At 48.7% G+C, this 20,000-nt stretch overlaps 1 protein-coding gene across 2 annotated transcripts in view; it reads right to left on the bottom strand.

Moving 5' to 3' along the window:
- The window catches only part of efl1 (elongation factor like GTPase 1), a 45,482-nt gene that overhangs the window by 4,910 nt on the left and 20,572 nt on the right, over positions 1-20,000 (bottom strand). For both annotated transcript variants that reach the window (XM_063012499.1, XM_063012500.1), the window contains exons 16-19: positions 6,642-6,773; positions 6,414-6,561; positions 5,051-5,949; positions 3,428-3,612 (exon numbers count right to left, since the gene is read on the bottom strand). In XM_063012499.1, coding sequence (XP_062868569.1) covers positions 3,428-3,612; positions 5,051-5,949; positions 6,414-6,561; positions 6,642-6,773 — 1,364 coding nt within the window. The remainder of the gene's footprint in view (positions 1-3,427; positions 3,613-5,050; positions 5,950-6,413; positions 6,562-6,641; positions 6,774-20,000) is intronic.

Genomic DNA, 20,000 nt, shown 5'->3' with positions numbered 1-20,000 from the left:
CAAAAGTGAGTACACCCCTCACATTTCTGCAGATATTTAAGTATATCTTTTCATGGGACAACACTGACAAAATGACACTTTGACACAATGAAAAGTAGTCTGTGTGCAGCTTATATAACAGTGTAAATTTATTCTTCCCTCAAAATAACTCAATATACAGCCATTAATGTCTAAACCACCGGCAACAAAAGTGAGTACACCCCTTAGTGAAAGTTCCTGAAGTGTCAATATTTTGTGTGGCCACCATTATTTCCCAGAACTGCCTTAACTCTCCTGGGCATGGAGTTTACCAGAGCTTCACAGGTTGCCACTGGAATGCTTTTCCACTCCTCCATGACGTCATCACGGAGCTGGCGGATATTCGAGACTTTGCGCTCCTCCACCTTCCGCTTGAGGATGCCCCAAAGATGTTCTATTGGGTTTAGGTCTGGAGACATGCTTGGCCAGTCCAACACCTTTACCCTCAGCCTCTTCAATAAAGCAGTGGTCGTCTTAGAGGTGTGTTTGGGGTCATTATCATGCTGGAACACTGCCCTGCGACCCAGTTTCCGGAGGGAGGGGATCATGCTCTGCTTCAGTATTTCACAGTACATATTGGAGTTCATGTGTCCCTCAATGAAATGTAACTCCACAACACCTGCTGCACTCATGCAGCCCCAGACCATGGCATTCCCACCACCATGCTTGACTGTAGGCATGACACACTTATCTTTGTACTCCTCACCTGATTGCCGCCACACATGCTTGAGACCATCTGAACCAAACAAATTAATCTTGGTCTCATCAGACCATAGGACATGGTTCCAGTAATCCATGTCCTTTGTTGACATGTCTTCAGCAAACTGTTTGCGGGCTTTCTTGTGTAGAGACTTCAGAAGAGGCTTCCTTCTGGGGTGACAGCCATGCAGACCAATTTGATGTAGTGTGTGGCGTATGGTCTGAGCACTGACAGGCTGACCCCCCACCTTTTCAATCTCTGCAGCAATGCTGACAGCACTCCTGCGCCTATCTTTCAAAGACAGCAGTTGGATGTGACGCTGAGCACGTGCACTCAGCTTCTTTGGACGACCAACGCGAGGTCTGTTCTGAGTGGACCCTGCTCTTTTAAAACGCTGGATGATCTTGGCCACTGTGCTGCAGCTCAGTTTCAGGGTGTTGGCAATCTTCTTTTAGCCTTGGCCATTTTCATGTAGCACAACAATTCGTCTTTTAAGATCCTCAGAGAGTTCTTTGCCATGAGGTGCCATGTTGGAACTTTCAGTGACCAGTATGAGAGCGTGTGAGAGCTGTACTACTAAATTGAACACACCTGCTCCCTATGCACACCTGAGACCTAGTAACACTAACAAATCACATGACATTTTGGAGGGAAAATGACAAGCAGTGCTCAATTTGGACATTTAGGGGTGTAGTCTCTTAGGGGTGTACTCACTTTTGTTGCCGGTGGTTTAGACATTAATGGCTGTATTTTGAGTTATTTTGAGGGAAGAATTAATTTACACTGTTATATAAGCTGCACACAGACTACTTTTCATTGTGTCAAAGTGTCATTTTGTCAGTGTTGTCCCATGAAAAGATATACTTAAATATCTGCAGAAATGTGAGGGGTGTACTCACTTCTGTGATACACTGTACACACACACTGTCATACACGGACACTCTCATACACACACACACACACACACACACACACACACACACACACACACACACACACACACACACACACACACACACACTGTCATACACGGACACTCTCATATACACACACACACACACACGCACACACACACACTGTCTTACATACACACACGCACTCTTATACACACACACTGTCATACATACACACACACTGTCATACATACACACACGCACACACACACTGTCTTACATACACACACGCACTCTTATACACACACACTGTCATACACGGACACTCTCATACACACACACACACACACACACACACACACACACACACACACACACACTACTGTATATGACCTAAAGTATCTGGACGCCTTTCCTACTTATCCATTTCCAAGTTTAGGTGATGAAACCCCATCCCAGCACAGAGCCCTGGGGTGAACTGGAACACTGACCGTTAGCCACGCCCGCTGACCTCACAACCCGCATGGGCAGGGATTCTCACAGACACATTCCAAAATCCCAGATCCCAAAACGTCCCAGTCGGTTTTCCAGACGACTGCAAGCTGGAGCTGGACGGAGAGCGAGGTGGACGATCCGAATTTCGTACGAGTGCCTGTGGTTTGGGAACGGGGTGTCCGACACGCTCCCGCTCAGGGGTCCACATGATTTTGGCCGTACGTTTGACCACAGATGTGTGTGTGTGTGTGTGTGTGTGTGTGTGCGCGCGTGTGTGTGTTTGCACACATTATTCCGGATCACGCACCACGGTCTGCATAAAAGCGCCAATCTGGATAAACAAGGCGCACACCAACACCGATAATTCGGGACACGGCGGGTGCCAGGCGTACCGCCCGGGCCGAGTTCCCGTTCGCGCCGAGACGACGGCTGGCGGCGCGCGTGCAGGGCGTATCGCCCGCGACCACACGGGGGTGACGTCGCCAAAAAGGCACCAAACAAAAACAAAACAAACAAATTTTTAGGATTGTTCCTTTTTTATATCCTTATTTAGTCATATCCACTTCCCTGTTGTGAACACGTTGGTGTCTGAGCGAGTTTGGGGGGGGGGGGGGGGATGGCTCACCGCACATGTGTCCGGTATGCGTCGCTTCTTATCACCCGCGAGTGTTGGGTTCCCACAGAGAGCCGTGATCAAACGGACAGCGGTAGCTCAGCGGTTAAGATACTGAACTAGAACTCAGAAGGTTGCCGGTTCAAGCCCCACTCTTGATAAGTTGCCACTGTTGGGCCCCTGACGAGGCCCTCAGCCCTCAATTGCTCGAATTGTGCTCGATCGCTTTGCATAAAAAGCGCCTGCAAATGCTGTAAGTGTAATGAATGTATGATGAGAGCCGTATCGCGTACGGAGAGACACGCTAAGCTCTACTGGAGACGCCGCCCGAACCTCCCTCCATCAAACATGCCCGACTGCGTTCGTGTGGACGCCCGGGTAGGTCGGCAGCTCTGTTAAGACCATGTGACCCCAACGAATGACGGTGGAGGAACACGCTACGCTCTCTGTAATCCTCCACCACTCAAACCGCCACCTTCACCCGACGGTAGGGGTCGCTGTTTCAGCAGCAGGGCTGTTACTCTGCATCTCACCCTCCCTCCGACCTCGTTCATCGCAAAGGTGTTTAGTAGGGGCGTGGTCAGGGTTCCAGTGTTCCTCCGCACCATAAAAGGAAAACAAAACTTCTAATAATGCTGGATAAAATCGCTAATATTAAGCCCATGGCAACAGTTTGGGGAAGACCCTTTCCTGGTGCCGTTTCTTTACCTCCCAGTGGGTGAAGACCAGTTGTGGACTGGCCAGGCCGCTGGTTCTCTTCCTGATCTCGTCGGCGAATCCGAAACTCTCGGCCACCGGCAGGACGGCTTTGATGATGAAGACGTCCGACCCTTCCTTCATCTCCTCGTTCAGGACCCGACCCTCACGCTTGGAGAGCACGCCGTACACTCGGCCTGACCACACACACACACACACACACACACACACACACACATTAAAATACGTTAACTTCTTTTCACCTGGCAGGGGCGGGGTCACACAGAGCGCAGTATAGTGTGCGGGGAGCCTCATGCTTCGACCGGCCAGCAGAGGCCGCCCTCGCACCAGACGAGGTTCTCTGTTCAGCCGTCGTCCCGCCCCCCCCTACAGACACCCAGCCAATCGCGTGTCCGTCCGGGCGCCCGGCCGGCCGACAGCACAGCTGAGATCTGAACTAACGGGTCCACTACACGAGCGCTGTGCTTCCAAATTTGTCCTAACAGTTTAGGGAGTGCCCCTTCCTGTCTAGCACAAACAAGCGAGTGACCAGTTCGCGCAGGGATCAAATTCGGAATGAATCGGGACACTGACTACAAGCCTGGCCTAATTGCACCTGCAGACTAGTGTGTGTGTGTGTGTGTGTGTGTTACTGAATGGGAGCGAATCCCTGCAGTCGTGGTCCGAAATCTAGTAAAAAGCGCTCCAGAGGAGTCTGGAAGTATGTGGACACCTGAGCGCCACACCTACATGAGCATGTCGCACACTGCATTCCAAAATGATTGGGTATTAATATGGATTTTTTTATTCCACATGATTTCGGAGTGCGTCTGTGGGAACTTGTGCCTGTTTAGTGAGGTCAGGCACTGACGTTGACGAGAAGGCCTGGCTCGCTGTCGAGGTTCCAATTCATCCCAGAAGTATAGTGTAGTCTCTCTGGTGTATGTTAAGTATACACAGGTACGTGGAACAGTGGTCTCCTGTGGCTTGACTGCTTGACTGTGGACTGTCAAGTCATTGCAGACCTGTTTTTGACCTTGACAGGAGACCACTGTTCCACGTATTTGTACATACTTAACACACACAACAGAGACGACACGTTTGGAATGAATTGGAACCTTGACAGCGAGCCAGGCCTTCTCGTCAGCATCGGTGCCCGACCTCACTAAACAAGCACAGGTTCCCACAGACGCACTCCGAAATCTTGTGGAGTGGTTGTGACACCGTCCACAGTCAAGCAAGCTTCACATTTAACTGTGTTGAGTCCAGTGTGAGCTCAGTAAAGCTGGTTTGACTGTGGACAGACCTGTTTTTGACCTTGACAGGAGACCACTGGAATTACGACAGTGAGCCAGGCCTTCTCGTCAGCGTCAGTGCCTGACCTCACACCTCCCTTCCAGCAGTTCTGTTTTTGACCTTGACAGGAGACCACTGTTCCACATACTTGTACACACCACAGAGACTACACTACACTGTTGGAATAAATCGGAACCACGACAGTGAGTCAAGCAGGCACGGGTTCCCACAGACGCACTCCGAAGTCCTGTGGGAAAACCTCCTCAGCAGACAAAGAACGGAAGCAACTCCATACTAACACGCTCAGGTGTCCACATACTTTTGGTGGACGTTACTCACCTAGCACGTCGGCCGTAGTCATGACCTCGCAGGTGTACATGGCCGCCATGAGGCGCTGAGGTTTGGCCTGGAAGGCGTACCGGCACGCCTCCTTCACGGCGGCGATGAGCTGCCCCGAAAACGGCCCGTAACAATCCGCCGCGTCCTTCCGCCGGCTCTGTGCCTCACCGGTGCCTCCGAGGTCCGGTTCTCCGCCCGGTTCTCCGTTCACCGCCGAGTCCTTCTGAGGTAACCTCACGTCCCAGGTCTCCACGGTGAAGCACACGCCCATCAGCGGCTCCTCGCACAAGGGGCCCGAGAGCGTGGCGAGCTGGAACCCGCTGACCACGCTGTTATCGAAATCCCTGAGCGCCGCGCCCTCGTTCCTCTCGCTCCCGAGGCACTGCCACACGGAGGGTCGCTGGTACCCGTCCACGCCGTTCAGCAGGATGTTGGGACCGTAGCGGCGCGGCCCGAACGCCCAGATACGCTCCACGGCGTTCCTCCAGCGGTGACCCTGCAGCCGCTTCTCCAGCTCGGCTCTGAAGCTCCGGATCTCCTCCAGCGTCCGGGCGCTGATCTCCAGAGCTTTACCCTCTCGAGCCATCAGGTTGAAGTTCTCCATGGTCCGGATGTTCTCGCCGTTCTCCTCCAGCAGCCCGGTGGCGTCCTCGGGGAGCGGCACCGCCCGGACGCCGACGGCGGCCATCCTGTTGGGCGTGGTGAGGGTCACCAGGCCGCCCGAGTCCACCTGGACCCCCTCGGGAAGCTTGGCCTGCTCCTCTCTGGTCTGCCGGATCACCGCCACCTTCTGCTGGCGCCCCAGGTCCTCGTTCACCATGTCCACCTTTGGCGGGCGGATCACCGTCTCGCGGAACGGGATGATGGGGGCCGAGGCGCTGATCTCGATTTTGGCAAAGCTGCGCAAAAGAAGATCAAGATAAAAACGAGATAGATAAATTAGACTGGAGTATGACTGTGGGGATTTGTGCCCGTTCAGTTAAGAGACTGGGCTGAGCTCAGGTCTCTGTGCAGGCACGGGGGGACAGTCATGCTGGAACAGGAAAGGACCTTCCCTAAACTGTTGCTGCCAATAACTGATAACTGATTTATTACGCCTGTTAGTGACTGTTGTGGCTGAAACACATAAATTCAGTGATTAGAAGTTAGGGGGCGTCCCAATACTTTTGTCCATATAGTGTAGCTGACACTGTTCACAGTCGACCGAGCTTTAAACTGTGTGGAAACAGACACGCCCACTTTATTTTGTGAACGGTTTCACCTGGATGAATAACCCAGCCTGTTTCTGGGTTTTAGGGTGGCATATTTTCAGCTGATCCACAACCCACGTCACCCGACGCCGCTCGTGCCCGTGTGCCCGTACCGTTGGCGGAGGTCGTCGAGGCAGCGCTGCAGGTGAACCTCTCCGGCGGTGACCAGGACGTGCTCGCCGCTCTCCTGGATCAAAACCTCCACGCAGGGGTCGGCCTGGTTCAGCAACCGCATCCCACGTACCAGCTTGGGCATCTCACCTACACACACACACAGTTTATTATTAGAAGGGTTTAGGGAGGCACAAAGTCCCACACACAGACACGCGTCAAGCACTTACTGGGATGTTTGGGTTCGATGGCGACTCTGACGATGGGCGTGGCGTCGAAGTTAAGCGGCGTGAAGGGGGGACAGGCGGCGCTGGTGGAGATGGTGGCTGATTTCAGGATAAACTCCTCCATTCCACCGATTCCTGCAGAGGCAGCACAGAGAAACGAGTCAAAGTTAGAGGATTAAGAGTCAAAGCTAGAGGGGTACGAGTCAAAGTTAGAGGATTAAGAGTCAAAGCTAGAGGGGTACGAGTCAAAGTTAGAGGATTAAGAGTCAAAGCTAGAGGATTAAGAGTCAAAGCTAGAGAAGTACGAGTCAAAGTTAGAGGATTAAGAGTCAAAGCTAGAGGGGTACAAGTCAAAGTTAGAGGATTAAGAGTCAAAGCTAGAGGGGTACGAGTCAAAGTTAGAGGATTAAGAGTCAAAGCTAGAGGGGTACGAGTCAAAGCTAGAGGGGTACGAGTCAAAGCTAGAGGATTAAGAGTCAAAGCTAGAGGGGTACGAGTCAAAGTTAGAGGATTAAGAGTCAAAGCTAGAGGATTAAGAGTCAAAGCTAGAGAAGTACGAGTCAAAGTTAGAGGATTAAGAGTCAAAGCTAGAGGATTAAGAGTCAAAGCTAGAGAAGTACGAGTCAAAGTTAGAGGATTAAGAGTCAAAGCTAGAGGGGTACAAGTCAAAGTTAGAGGATTAAGAGTCAAAGCTAGAGGGGTACGAGTCAAAGTTGGAAGGTTATGAGTCAAAGCAAGAGGATTTAGAGTCAAAGCTAGAGGGGTACGAGTCAAAGTTGGAAGGTTATGAGTCAAAGCAAGAGGATTAAGAGTCAAAGCTAGAGGGGTACAAGTCAAAGTTAAAGGATTAAGAGTCAAAGCTAGAGGGGTACGAGTCAAAGTTAGAGGATTAAGAGTCAAAGCTAGAGGGATATGAGTCAAAGTTGGAAGGTTATGAGTCAAAGCAAGAGGATTTAGAGTCAAAGCTAGAGAGATACAAGTCAAAGTTAGAGGATTAAGAGTCAAAGCTAGATGAGTACGAGTCAAAGTTAAAGAAGAACAAGTCACAGCTAAAAAGTTACGAGTCAAAGCAAGAGGATTCACCTTATTCACAGGGGTCTCCTTCAGAAGCCTAACAGGTACAGGGGCCTTTCCCAATTTACTTGTTTACAAAGGCCACGCCTCCTTTACTGAGACCGACAGGTACAAAGGCCACGCCTCCTTCACTAACAGGTACAAAGGCCCACGCCTCCATCAGTGAGACTGACAGGTACAAAGGCCACGCCTCCTTTACTGAGACCGACAGGTACAAAGGCCACGCCTCCTTCACTAAAAGGTACAAAGGCCCACGCCTCCATCAGTGAGACTGACAGGTACAAAGGCCACGCCTCCTTTACTGAGACCGACAGGTACAAAGGCCACAACTCCTTCACTGAAAGGTACAAAGGCCCACGCCTCCATTAGTGAGACTGAGAGGTACAAAGGCCACGCCTCCTTTACTGAGACCGACAGGTACAAAGGCCACGCCTCCTTCACTGAAAGGCACAAAAGCCACGCCTCCATCAGTGAGACTGACAGGTATAAAGGCCACGCCTCCTTTACTGAGACTGATGGATACAAAGGCCACGTCTCTTTTACTGAAACTGACAGGTACAGAGGCCACGCCTCTTTTACTAAGACTGATGGGTACAAAGACCACGCCTCCTTGTGCCACCTCCAGGTGGCGCCTCCTTCACTTAGTGACATGTACAGAGGCCACGCCTCTTTTACTCAGTCTAACAGGTACAGAGTGTTTTTGGAGTGAACAGTCAAATTTAAGTCGCAGGAACTCAACAGCGCCAAACGTAGCACCAGGGCGCCAAAAGCAGCGCCAACGCCGTCTCATTTAAAGGTTCGTTGTTCCCAGGCTGGAGGCGGAGCTGAGCGGTACAGGATGTTTTTATTACCGAGTGATTTCAGCCACGGTTCAGACGCGCTGATTTATCCGCCGGCTCAGACGTTCTCCCTCCGCACCTCCCGTCTCGACGGCCGCTTTCACACAGACCGGCTTTCTAAATTTAGAAGGTGCACGAAGCGGTTCCTCCTCCGACCGACGGCTGAGCGCGTGGGATCCGGCGCCGAGCCGATCGGCGACGTTTAGTCACCCGGGTTATTAATGGCATTTCAGCCCCCACACTGGAACCCCAGCGAGACCCGGAACTCCATCGTATTTCACTTCCTCCACTCCTGACTGAGGAGGGTCGTGACTAACACACGCCCCCCTACGACACGTGTGCAGCACCGACCGCATCGCGTACAGAGAGTCGCGCACCATCAGGATCATTATTTACATTTACAGTATTTAGCAGACTCTTTTATCCAAAGTGGCTTACAGTCGTGCGACAGTATACATTCTAAGCAATTGAGAGTTAAGGGCCTTGCTCAAGGGCCCAACAGTGGCAACCTGTCAAAGGTGGGGTTTGAACCGGCAACCTTCCGATTGCTAGTCCAGTACCTTAACCGCTAGGCTACAACTGATCTCGTCTCTGTGCAGCACCATCGATCAGCCAGCAGAGGGAGTAATCCCTACGACCCTCCCTCCTCAGACAAGCCGATCATTGTCTGTGAGATTCGAACCCTCACCACCCTCATCACGAGCTTCCTGGAGATCTCTGATCTAAACCTGCTGGTTTACCAGATTTTTGGAGAAGGTTTGTGAGTGTTTAAGGTCAAGCTGTGATGTGACACCTGTTTTCTTACAGTAGCAGTGCAGAAGATTGAGTTTGTGGGTGCCATCTGACCCACAGCAGCCCTGACCAGGATTAATCGGTTAGTACAAATAGACGAACGAGTATAAGTTCTGATTGAAGGTGTTATTAGGATGTATGTATTTTTTTCGGAAGGGGGGTTTGCAGGATGTTGCACAGCTGCCAGAGTCACTGAAGTGTGGAGAAAACAGGAAGTCCTCTCCGTCTCAGTGAGGAAAAGTTTCTGCTTCCTGTTTAAACACGTCGACTATTTTGGGCGACTTTACCCCCGTCTGAAGCTGAAGTTAAGCTGAAGCACTTTATTTAATAACAGCTTTCAGTCGGGGGGATAATCCACCAAAAACGAACAGTTACGCCCCGGCGTGACCCGAACCCTGGAGTGCACCGAGAGGAGATAATTGGAGACGCGTCCGGATGAGGAGGGATCACATGACTGGTGCGTCATCGGGCCCAGTCATCACCTTCTGTCCCCTAGGGCCCTAAAGTCAGGAGGACACAGGAGCCTTTGTGTTAGCGTTCAGGGCTCTTCACTAATACAGTTAAAGCAGTTTATAATGGTGGACGTCACCGTTACGCTGGAGAGGACCGGAAGCTACAATCTGCTCTGAAACTAACAGAAAAAAAACATTTTGGTCCAAAAACTTCTAAGTACTAGAGTTATGGTGCAGAAAAGTGGTTGTTTTACAGTAGCAGTGCAGAAAACAGGTGGGCATTATAATAAAAGTGCAGAAATCTGGTAGGTATTAAAGTTACAGTGCAGAAAACAGGTGGACATTACAGTAACAGTGCTGAAAATGGGTAGGTATTACAGTTACCAGGCAAAAAAACAGGTGGGTATTATTAGAGTAGAAGTGCAGAAAACTGGTGGGTATTATAATAAAAGTGCAGAAAACTGGTGGGTATTATAGTAAAAGTGCAGAAAACAGGTGGGTATTACAGTTATAGTGCTAAAAACAGGTGTGTATTAGAATAAAATACCAGAAAATAGATGGGCATTAGAGTTATGGTTCAGAAAACAGGTGGGTATTACAATTGTGATGCAGAAAACTGGTGGGTATTAGAGTAACGGTGCAAAAAAATGAGTAGGTATTAAAGGTTCTGTCCCGAAAACTGGTGGGTTTTACAGTTATTATGCAGAAAACTGGTGGATATTAGAGGTACAGTGCAGAAAATGGGTAGGTATTACAATTAATGTGCATAAAATGGGTAGGTATTACAATTCATGTGCAGAAAACTGGTGGGTATTACAGTAACAGTGCAGAAACGGGTGGTTTTTACTGTTAGGGTCTAGACAATGGGCAGGTATTACAGTTTCTATCCCAAAAACAGGTGGGTATTAGAGTTATTGTGCTGAAAACAAGTGGGTTTAACAGTTATGGTGCAGAAAATTGGTGGGTTTTACAGTACCGGAGCAGATAACAGGTAGGAATTACAATTGTGGTGCAGAAAACAGGTAGGAATGACAGTAAAGGTGCTGAACTGTAAACCAGTGACATTTTCTGGTGTTTTTTTTTTTTTAGCCGAACCAAAACGTCCACCAGTTTTTGAGCTCCGTATCTTCACTCAGACCTTCCAGTGGGAACGAAGCCCTAAAGTTCAGCAGCTCCGAGTAAATTCAGCTCTTCTGCTCACACGGCGTTTTAATGATCCCAACATGACGCGCCCCGGCGAACACATGCTTCTCATTTCCACTCCGCGGTGCCGGACTGAAAAAAACAGAGTGAAAAGCTCGAGGAAAAAGACTGGACGTGCCAGGCGCACGATCGGGGTGAAACGGGCCTCGATGAGAAAAAGGGTCGGAACCCTCGATGCCACGTCTGCCCGCGGGCCGTCAGCGGAACCCGAGCGTAAAACACAGAGGCTCTTTCAGCGCTGCGGCCTGAAACGTGAGACGGTAATTACCGCGGGGTGACTCCGTCTCTCAGGTATTCAACAAAGAGGGGGGAGAGGGGGGCAAGAGGGGCGAGGGGGGCGACGCTAAAAAATATCCAGAGGAGAGGGAACTTTCTGCTTACAAGGATTTATTTTTTTAGGACGTGGCCGCTCTGAAATCTGGGCCACGAGACGCTGGTGAGACTGACATCATTTCTAAATCAAGGGTAACAGTACAGCAGACGTGTTGGAGTGTATCTATGGGAATTTGTGCACATTTAGTACATAAAGTGCACCCAGGCACTGATGTCGGACCTACAGGGGCGTCCACATATTTTCGACCACACACTGTACAGTGCAAAAATAAACTGGAACCGGTTCCAGATCCGTCAAGACGACGTGTTTGTTCAGCTCGACCAATCAGAATCACTAAATAAACTTAACATGGTATTGTTTTCTGCACTGTACACTGCGATCAAAAGTATGTGGACACCCCTCCTGATTACTGACCTTAACCCCATTGAACACCTCTGGGATGAACTGGAATGTAGATCGTGAGCCGGGCCTTTTTTTATCCAACATCGGTGCACTTGTGTGGACTTTTTGTTCATTAGATGTGCGCAAATTCCCATAGATACACTCCAACACAACTTCTAAACTAATACCCTTGATTTTGACACTCATGGTCTCATGGTCAGTACACACTGAACACACTGTGCACAGTCAAGTGAGCTTCACACCACCATGTGGGCAGTTGTAGCCTAGCGGTTAAGGTACTGGACTAGTAAGCAGAAGGTCGCTGGTTCAAACCCTACTACTGCCAGGTTGCCACTGTTGGGCCCTCGAGCGAGGCCCTTAACCCTCAAATACTGTAAGCTGCTTTGGATAAAAGCGTCCTCTAAATGATCACGTGAGATACGAAAAAGCAGGAGTGTGTCTAACAGTGCCAAAACAGGTGAGTATTAGAGTAACGGGTGGGCATTACAGTAATAGTGCAGAAAATGGGTGGGTCCTAAAGTAATGGAGTAGAAAACAGGTGGGTATTTCAGTTATGTTGCAGAAAACAGGTGGGTATTCCAGTTATGATGCAGAAAACAGGTGGGTATTCCAGTTATGATGCAGAAAACAGGTGGGTATTTCAGTTATGATGTAGAAAACGGGTGGGTATTACAGTTATGATGCAGAAAACAGGTGGGTATTACAGTTATGATGCAGAAAACAGGTGGGTATTCCAGTTATGATGCAGAAAACAGGTGGGTATTACAGTTATGATGCAGAAAACAGGTGGGTATTTCAGTTATGATGCAGAAAACAGGTGGGTATTCCAGTTATGATGCAGAAAACAGGTGGGTATTCCAGTTATGATGCAGAAAACAGGTGGGTATTTCAGTTATGATGCAGAAAACAGGTGGGTATTTCAGTTATGATGTAGAAAACGGGTGGGTATTACAGTTATGATTCAGAAAACAGGTGGGTATTGCAGCTATGATGCAGAAAACAGGTGGGTATTACAGTTATGATGCAGAAAACAGGTGGGTATTATAATAAAAGTGCAGAAAATTGGTTCAAACCCCACCACTGCCAGGTTGCCACTGTTGGGCCCTCGAGCAAGGCCCTTAGCCCTCAAATACCTCAAAAGTAAGTTGCTTTGGATAAAAGCGTCCGCTAAATGATCACGTGAGCAAAGTAAAAGCAGGAGCGTGTCCAATTCAATACACACACCTACATACCTAGTGCACTAGGGAGCAATTTGGGACACAGCCGCTAACTTTAAGTGCCACCATAAGGAATCCCTTCGACCCAAAAGCACCGGACAGGTTCTCCGGATTCTGATCTCGCCAGGGTTCAAACCCGGTCCGCCGGGGACCCCCCCTTCAACGTAACGCCGTCACCGCCGATCGCTTCAACCCAAACCTGGAGTTTAAACGTGCGGCGGAAAGATGAACAGCACACGAGGGGAGAGAGGTCGGAGGTTATCTTCCGAATCGCTTCTGTCTGTTCACACAGCAGAAACTCGAGCGGCAGAAATAATAATAATAATATAAATATATAAATATATAAATATAAAAGCAGATTCCGGTGACTCAGGGCTGCAGAAATGTACCCGACCGCTGAGCGCTGGCCCAGACGCCGATTATATAAAGAGATTTTTTCCTTCCTCGCTGTGCCACTGGCAGCTGCTGCCACTCTCAGCTGGTCCACCCACTGCCAACCTCAACATATACACACATGTATATAACCTATATACACACTATAGGGCCAAAAGTAACTGGACGCCCGACTATGAGCTTGTCAAAAACAAACGCTATTAAAATCTAGTGACCTAATTTATTGTGATCTTTTCAGAAGGCTCACGAGACTTTGAAGTTTGTCTATGGGAATTTGTGCCCGTTCAATCAGAGTATGACATAATTCGCATGGCTGGGTGCTGCCATACCAGAACAGGAAAGAACAGGATGCAGCGGATCTGTTTGATTCATGCATTGTCTGTTTCACCACTGCTTTATCCTGGTCAGGGTCTCGGTGGGTGTGATTCACAGGGCGAAAGGCAGGAAACACTCGATCCGCTCTTCAGGGTTTATTTATTTTTCAGGCTGCAGCATCACGAGAGCAGAAGGATTAAAACCCGCGAGCGCTCGGACTGAAGTGACGAATCTTTTGACTCACACGGTTTTCCAGAAACTTCAGACACAAAACAAAAACAACAAGGAGCCGAGAGACTCGACGGGTCACACACACACACACACACACACACAAACACACACACACACACACACACACACACACACACACACAAACACACACACACACAAACACACAAACACACACACACAAACACACACACACACACACACACACACACACAAACACACACACACACACACAAACACACAAACACACACACACACACACACACACACACACACACACACACACACACACTTCTCTTCAGTTCCTGACTGGGTGTCTTTAAAATCAGACACATTTCAGAATCAGACGTGAGGCACGAAAATATGTGGACACCTGATCATAAGTATTTGGGACGTCTAATTCCAAAACCATTGATAATAATATGGAGTCGGTACCCTATTCGTAGCTATAGTTCATTTATCTATTTAGATAGATAAATAGAATTATAGACAGATATTTATTTACTGAGATTTATTGATATATATTTATTTATTTAGATATATTAATATTTATTTATTTAAATATATTAATATTTATTTATTTAGATATACTAATGTTTATTTATTTATTTAGATATATTAATATTTATTTATTTAGATATACTGTTTATTTTTTTATTTAGATATATTGATATTAATTTATTTATTTAAATATATTAATATTTGTTTATTTATTTAAATATATTAATTTATTTATTTAGATATACTAATGTTTAATTATTTATTTAGATATATTAATATTTATTTATTTATTTATATATATTACTAATTATTTATTTAGATATATTAATATTCATATTTATTTAAATATATTAATATTTATTTATTTAAATATATTAATATTTATTTATTTACTTAGGTATAAAGATTTTATTTATACATACATATATACAGATAGATTTAATTAAACATATGGATATTTATATTTTAATTGAGATATTTATTTATTTATTTATTTATTTACAATGCTGTCATCTTTTGATGGAACGAGCACAAATCCCCACAGACATGCTTCTACGAGCGGCTGTTGTTCTAGCCAATAAAAAACACATTTTAATATAGTTTGTTTTTTTAAACGTGATGTCGAGCGTCCAAATACTTTCAGTCTGTACGAGTACGAGTGATGTGGACGCTATACGGCCAGATTTAATGCGCCGCTCTCGCACAGGGGGAGAGAAAGAGAGAGAGACCCAGCGAATCTGTTCCAGCTGCTGAGACTTTTTCATCAGATCTGAGCTAAAAATATCTCCACCAATCAGAGGAGCCGAAAACGGCGAGGACAGAACACGGACCACCGAAACATAAAATAATATTAATGTTTAATCCCTCCTGAGTTACAGTCCCATTCCCCCCGGTGATCTCACTGGTGTCCACACGTCCGGGACGGGGACGCGGCGGAGACGCTCCTGCAGGGAAAGTCCCGCCGCTGGAAAGTCCCGCCGAACGTGACGGACTGCAGAGGCGGTAAAAAAGGAACGGGGGGGCGCAGGGGCGCAGGGGAGGGGGCGAGACTTTCACCCCTCGGCCAAGAAACACACGGCGGATCAAGTTACATCAGGCTGGCGCTCGGACTCGTGGGTCAGGTGTGCGCTGTTCTGTCTGGCCAATAAAAACACACACACACACACACACACACACACACACTCACACACACACACACACACTCACACACACACTCACACTCACACACACACACCTCAAGGGTCCCGGTGGTCTCGAGGTACCGGACGTGACATCTCAGTCCCAGCGCTCCTGAGCGGCGATGAAGGCAGGAAGAGGAAACGAGGGATCTGAGGCGGAGCAGGTTCTGATCTTCCCATGACGCCACCAAAATAAAAGAAGCTTCCAAACCTGTGGCAACAGTTTGGGGATGGCCCTGTCCTTCACAGCACACAGCGAGGACTGTAAAGACACAGATGGATGGGCTTGGTCTGGAGGAACTCAGCAGCCTGCACGGACCCCCTGACCCGTATCAACATCAGTACCTAAATGCACAAACGCTCCCTAGATTCAATTCCCACAGACACACTCCGAAATCCTAAGTAAGTGGAAAGCCGTACTAACAAACTGGAGGCTGTTATTGTTGCAAAAAAGGTCAGAGTGTCTCCATGTTACCATCAACAGTCTTGAAATGTGAAACCTCAAACGCGCTAGGATCTGGAAGTGCTATCGACCTGGCCGGGCGTCCACACACAGGCAGGACTGGCTTTACCTGAGGGAGGGGAAAGGTCGAATTTACTGTCATTGTACATTTGCGCCCTCTGCTGTCTGGTCGAGGCGTCTGCATGATAGTCTGAGCTCTCCTCGGCCAGTGTGAGCATTAGAGAGGGGCGAGTAGTGGCATGATTTTTACTGTGTGTGTGTGTGTGTGTGTGTGTGTGTGTGAGAGAGAGTGTGTGTGTGTGTGTGTGTGTGTGTGTGAGAGAGAGAGTGTGTGTGTGTGTGTGTGTGTGTGTGTGTGAGAGAGAGTGTGTGTGTGTGTGTGTGTGAGAGAGAGAGTGTGTGTGTGTGTGTGTGTGTGTGTGTGTGGAGACGACTAGACTGAGAGCCGTTGGGATGAAGAAATAAAATATAATAAATCAAATCAAAACTGATTAGAACTGAACGCTAAAAGCTACGAAATCCCATCATGATCCCGATCGATCCCCACTATCGATCCTGATCAGATTACAGCAGATCAGGGTGTTCAGCTGAAGGGTGGAGATGATCTGAGACGGATCAGGCCTGAATTAGGGCTGGATCAGGAAGGGATCATGGATTGATCAAGGGTGGATCGGTGCTGGATCAAGAATGGATCAAGAATAGATCAGGAATGGATCAGCGATGGATCAGGAATGGATTGAGAATGGATTAGCAATGTGTCTGGGATAAATAAGGAATGGATCGAGAATTAATTGGGAATCGATCAGTGATGGATCTGTGCCAGATCAGGGCTGGATTGGTAATGAATCAAGGATGAATTGGGGCTAGATTGAGGATGGATCAGGGGTGAATAAGGATAGATTGGGGATGGATCAGGGCTAGATCAAACATGGATCAGGGATGGATCGAGGATGAATCAGGGCTAGATCAGGGATGGACCAGGGTTAGATCAGGGATGGATCGAGGATGAATCAGGGATGGATCAAAGATGAATCAAGAATGGATCAAGGGCAGATCAGGGATAGATCGGGAATGGATCAAGATTGGATTGGGAATCGATTAGGGATGGCTCAAGAATGGATCAAGGGTTGATCGGTGATGGATCTGTGCCAGATCGAGGCTGAATTGGAAATGAAACAAGGATGAATCGGGGCTGAATTGGGATTGATTGGGGATGAATCAGGAATGGATCGGGATTCAATCGGGGTGGATCCGGGCAGAACTGGGTTGAAAGAAAGACACACACACACACACACACACACTCACACACACACTCACACTCACACTCACACTCACACTCACACTCACACTCAGCAGTGTTTGGGTTCTACAGCAGTAATCGGCCGCTGAGCCCTGAGCTGTTCAGGCGTGTCTGGAGCTTCTGTGGCCGTTTGTAATGTTTGTGTAATTTCTGTGTGTTTGTTTGACACGACGAGACGAATCGGGAGAACAACGGAGGTCTGTGTGTGAGTGTGTGTGTGTGTGTGTGTGTGTAGCTGCTTTCAATAAAAACCGCTGTGATGTTTATTCCTCTAAATCATCAACAGCGATACAGAGCACAAACACATGGATCCTCACCCTTCTAACACACACACACACACACACACACACATACACAAGTTTAACTAGCACCTGTACTCTACAACATGCTTCTTTACACCAGCCAGCGGTGGATTTTCCCAGACTTTCTCTACTACTCACCCGCTGCCAGCAGGTGTCACTGTTATATCTGGCAATAGCGATACAGAGAAACCCAGTCCGATCGGCCCTTCCTCCTCCCTTCCATTCCTATGGAATATATAGATTTTCTTTATGCATTTTCTCCCTTTTATCACGTCCAATTGCCCGATTGCGTCACGCTTCCTCTCTGATTGAGGAGAACGAAGCTAACCCACGCCCCCTCCGACACGTGGGCAGCAGCCGTCTGCATCTTATCACCTGCAATATGACGAGTGCAGTGCAGCTCAACGTTGTGTACGGAGAGACACACCCTGAGAGAGAGCACTCTGTCCTCATCTCTGTGCAGGCGCCATCAATCAGCCAGCAGAGGTCGTAATTGCACCAGTTATGAGAGAGAGACCCCATCCGGCTTAGTCCCGCCCATATCTGAACAACAGGCCAATCGTTGTTCACGTGGCCGCTCAGCCTTAGCCGGCAGGCAGAGCCAAGATTCGATACGACGTATTCAGGATCCCAGCTCTGGTTCCAGCGTGTGTTTTTACCGCTGCGCCACCTGAGCGGCCGAAGACTAGCATTTTTGACTTGTGATCCACCCGAGCGCTTCTTCACTGGATCGGTTTACCGCGGAAACGTTCGTCTCCGTCTTAATAGCAGTTCGTTTTGGAACCTGACGTCCAACAAGCTCGCGATCAGGCGTCCAAATACTTTCGGCTACGCAGCGTAGATTTTAATGCACTGACGACAGACACATTACATGGTCAAAAGTATTTGGACGCCTGAGCGTGAGCATGTCGGACGTCCGTGTGATCTTATCAGCTGGGACGACAGTCGCTCCTCTGAGAATCTTCTCACCAGAAGTGTGTCTGTGGAGATTTGTGCCCATGGAAGCCTCAGTCGGTGTTCCGGTCCATCCCAGAACTGTTGAGTGGGGCTGAGCTCAGGGCTCGTGCTTGAACAGGAAAGGACCTTCCCTAAACTGTTGCTGCACAGTCAGAAGCATGTTACTTTTCTTACATAATTGATTTAAAACACCTGTTAGTAACTGTGGGAAGAAGATAGGGGGCGTCCCAATACATTTGTCCATATATGGATCGATGTACAGATGTGATGCCGCCTGTAACTCTGATGCCCGTTGCTGGGCAGCGCTGTGCCAGGCTGATTGTGGGTTTTCTCCTGGTCACAGGCGCATCATTAGGTCGCTATTTGGTGGCGGTCAATTGGCGTGTGTGTAACGCGGTAATGAGGTGGGACGCCGCGCCTTCGTTTTCCTTTTACAGCTACAGATGAGGTCACAAGTATTGGGACGCCCCTCTAATTACTGAATTTATTAGTACAGTCCTGACCTCAGCCTCCATCCACAGCTCTGGGATGAACCGGAACACCGACTGAGGCTTTTATGATGTTCACGGACGGTCCGAAACAGGTCTGCTGGAACGACGGCGACACCGTCCACAGTCAAGCCAGCTTTACATCACCGCCATCCAGGACAGAAGCTTCAGCTGTATTGTGGTCACTCTGAGGTTGAAGTTCGCTCTACTGTGGACGGTGTACATCTCACCATCCGGGCAGATTTTGCTCCAGCGTAGGGTGACTGTTTGTGTTTTCCTGACCTCTGAGGGCACCGTTTCACGCCCGTTGTGCCTTGGTGCAATTATTCGGGCACAGAGAAGCCACTGATCTGATTAAGGGGTCGAAATGTAATGCCGTTATGTTGGATGTTCCGTGTGGTGCGCTCTCTTTGTCTGTGATGTCTGGTGTTTGTTTTTACCCATCCGTCCTGCGCCCCCCTCCTTACCTCCCACCCCCCTCGCGCCAGGGTGCCAGCGCTGGGCTAAATGTGGCTCCTTTGTCGAGGGAACCCGGCGGGGCGTCTAATGAGCATCTCCGTCTGTCTGGTCTTCCTCTAATAACCAGGAGGTTTTAACGGACGGGGTGCAGCTGCAGGCGCTCAGTACGCTCGCAATATCGTTTTGGAGTCGTGCCCGAGTCATGCCAGCCGACAAAGCGGGCACGGAGGCCGCCGGCTGCTCGCTGGTGCTGACCAGACACTCCTCTGTACTTCTGATATTGTTTTTGCTTCCATCGGTGGCTGGTCGACCCCCTTCCGTCACTCAGGTATCCGGTTCCCATGCTGCCGTGCCCGCTGTAGGTGCCTCAGGCGGGCACTTTGACTGGCACAGAAGCGTTTGACGCACTGGCACATTCACCTCATCACCAGGATTAAAATCATCTGCAGCTTGATCCTCAGTAGA

This window comes from Trichomycterus rosablanca, chromosome 17 (genome assembly GCF_030014385.1).
Source record: "Trichomycterus rosablanca isolate fTriRos1 chromosome 17, fTriRos1.hap1, whole genome shotgun sequence".
Lineage (NCBI taxonomy): Eukaryota > Metazoa > Chordata > Actinopteri > Siluriformes > Trichomycteridae > Trichomycterus > Trichomycterus rosablanca.
This window is presented reverse-complemented; position numbering and strand designations above follow the sequence as displayed.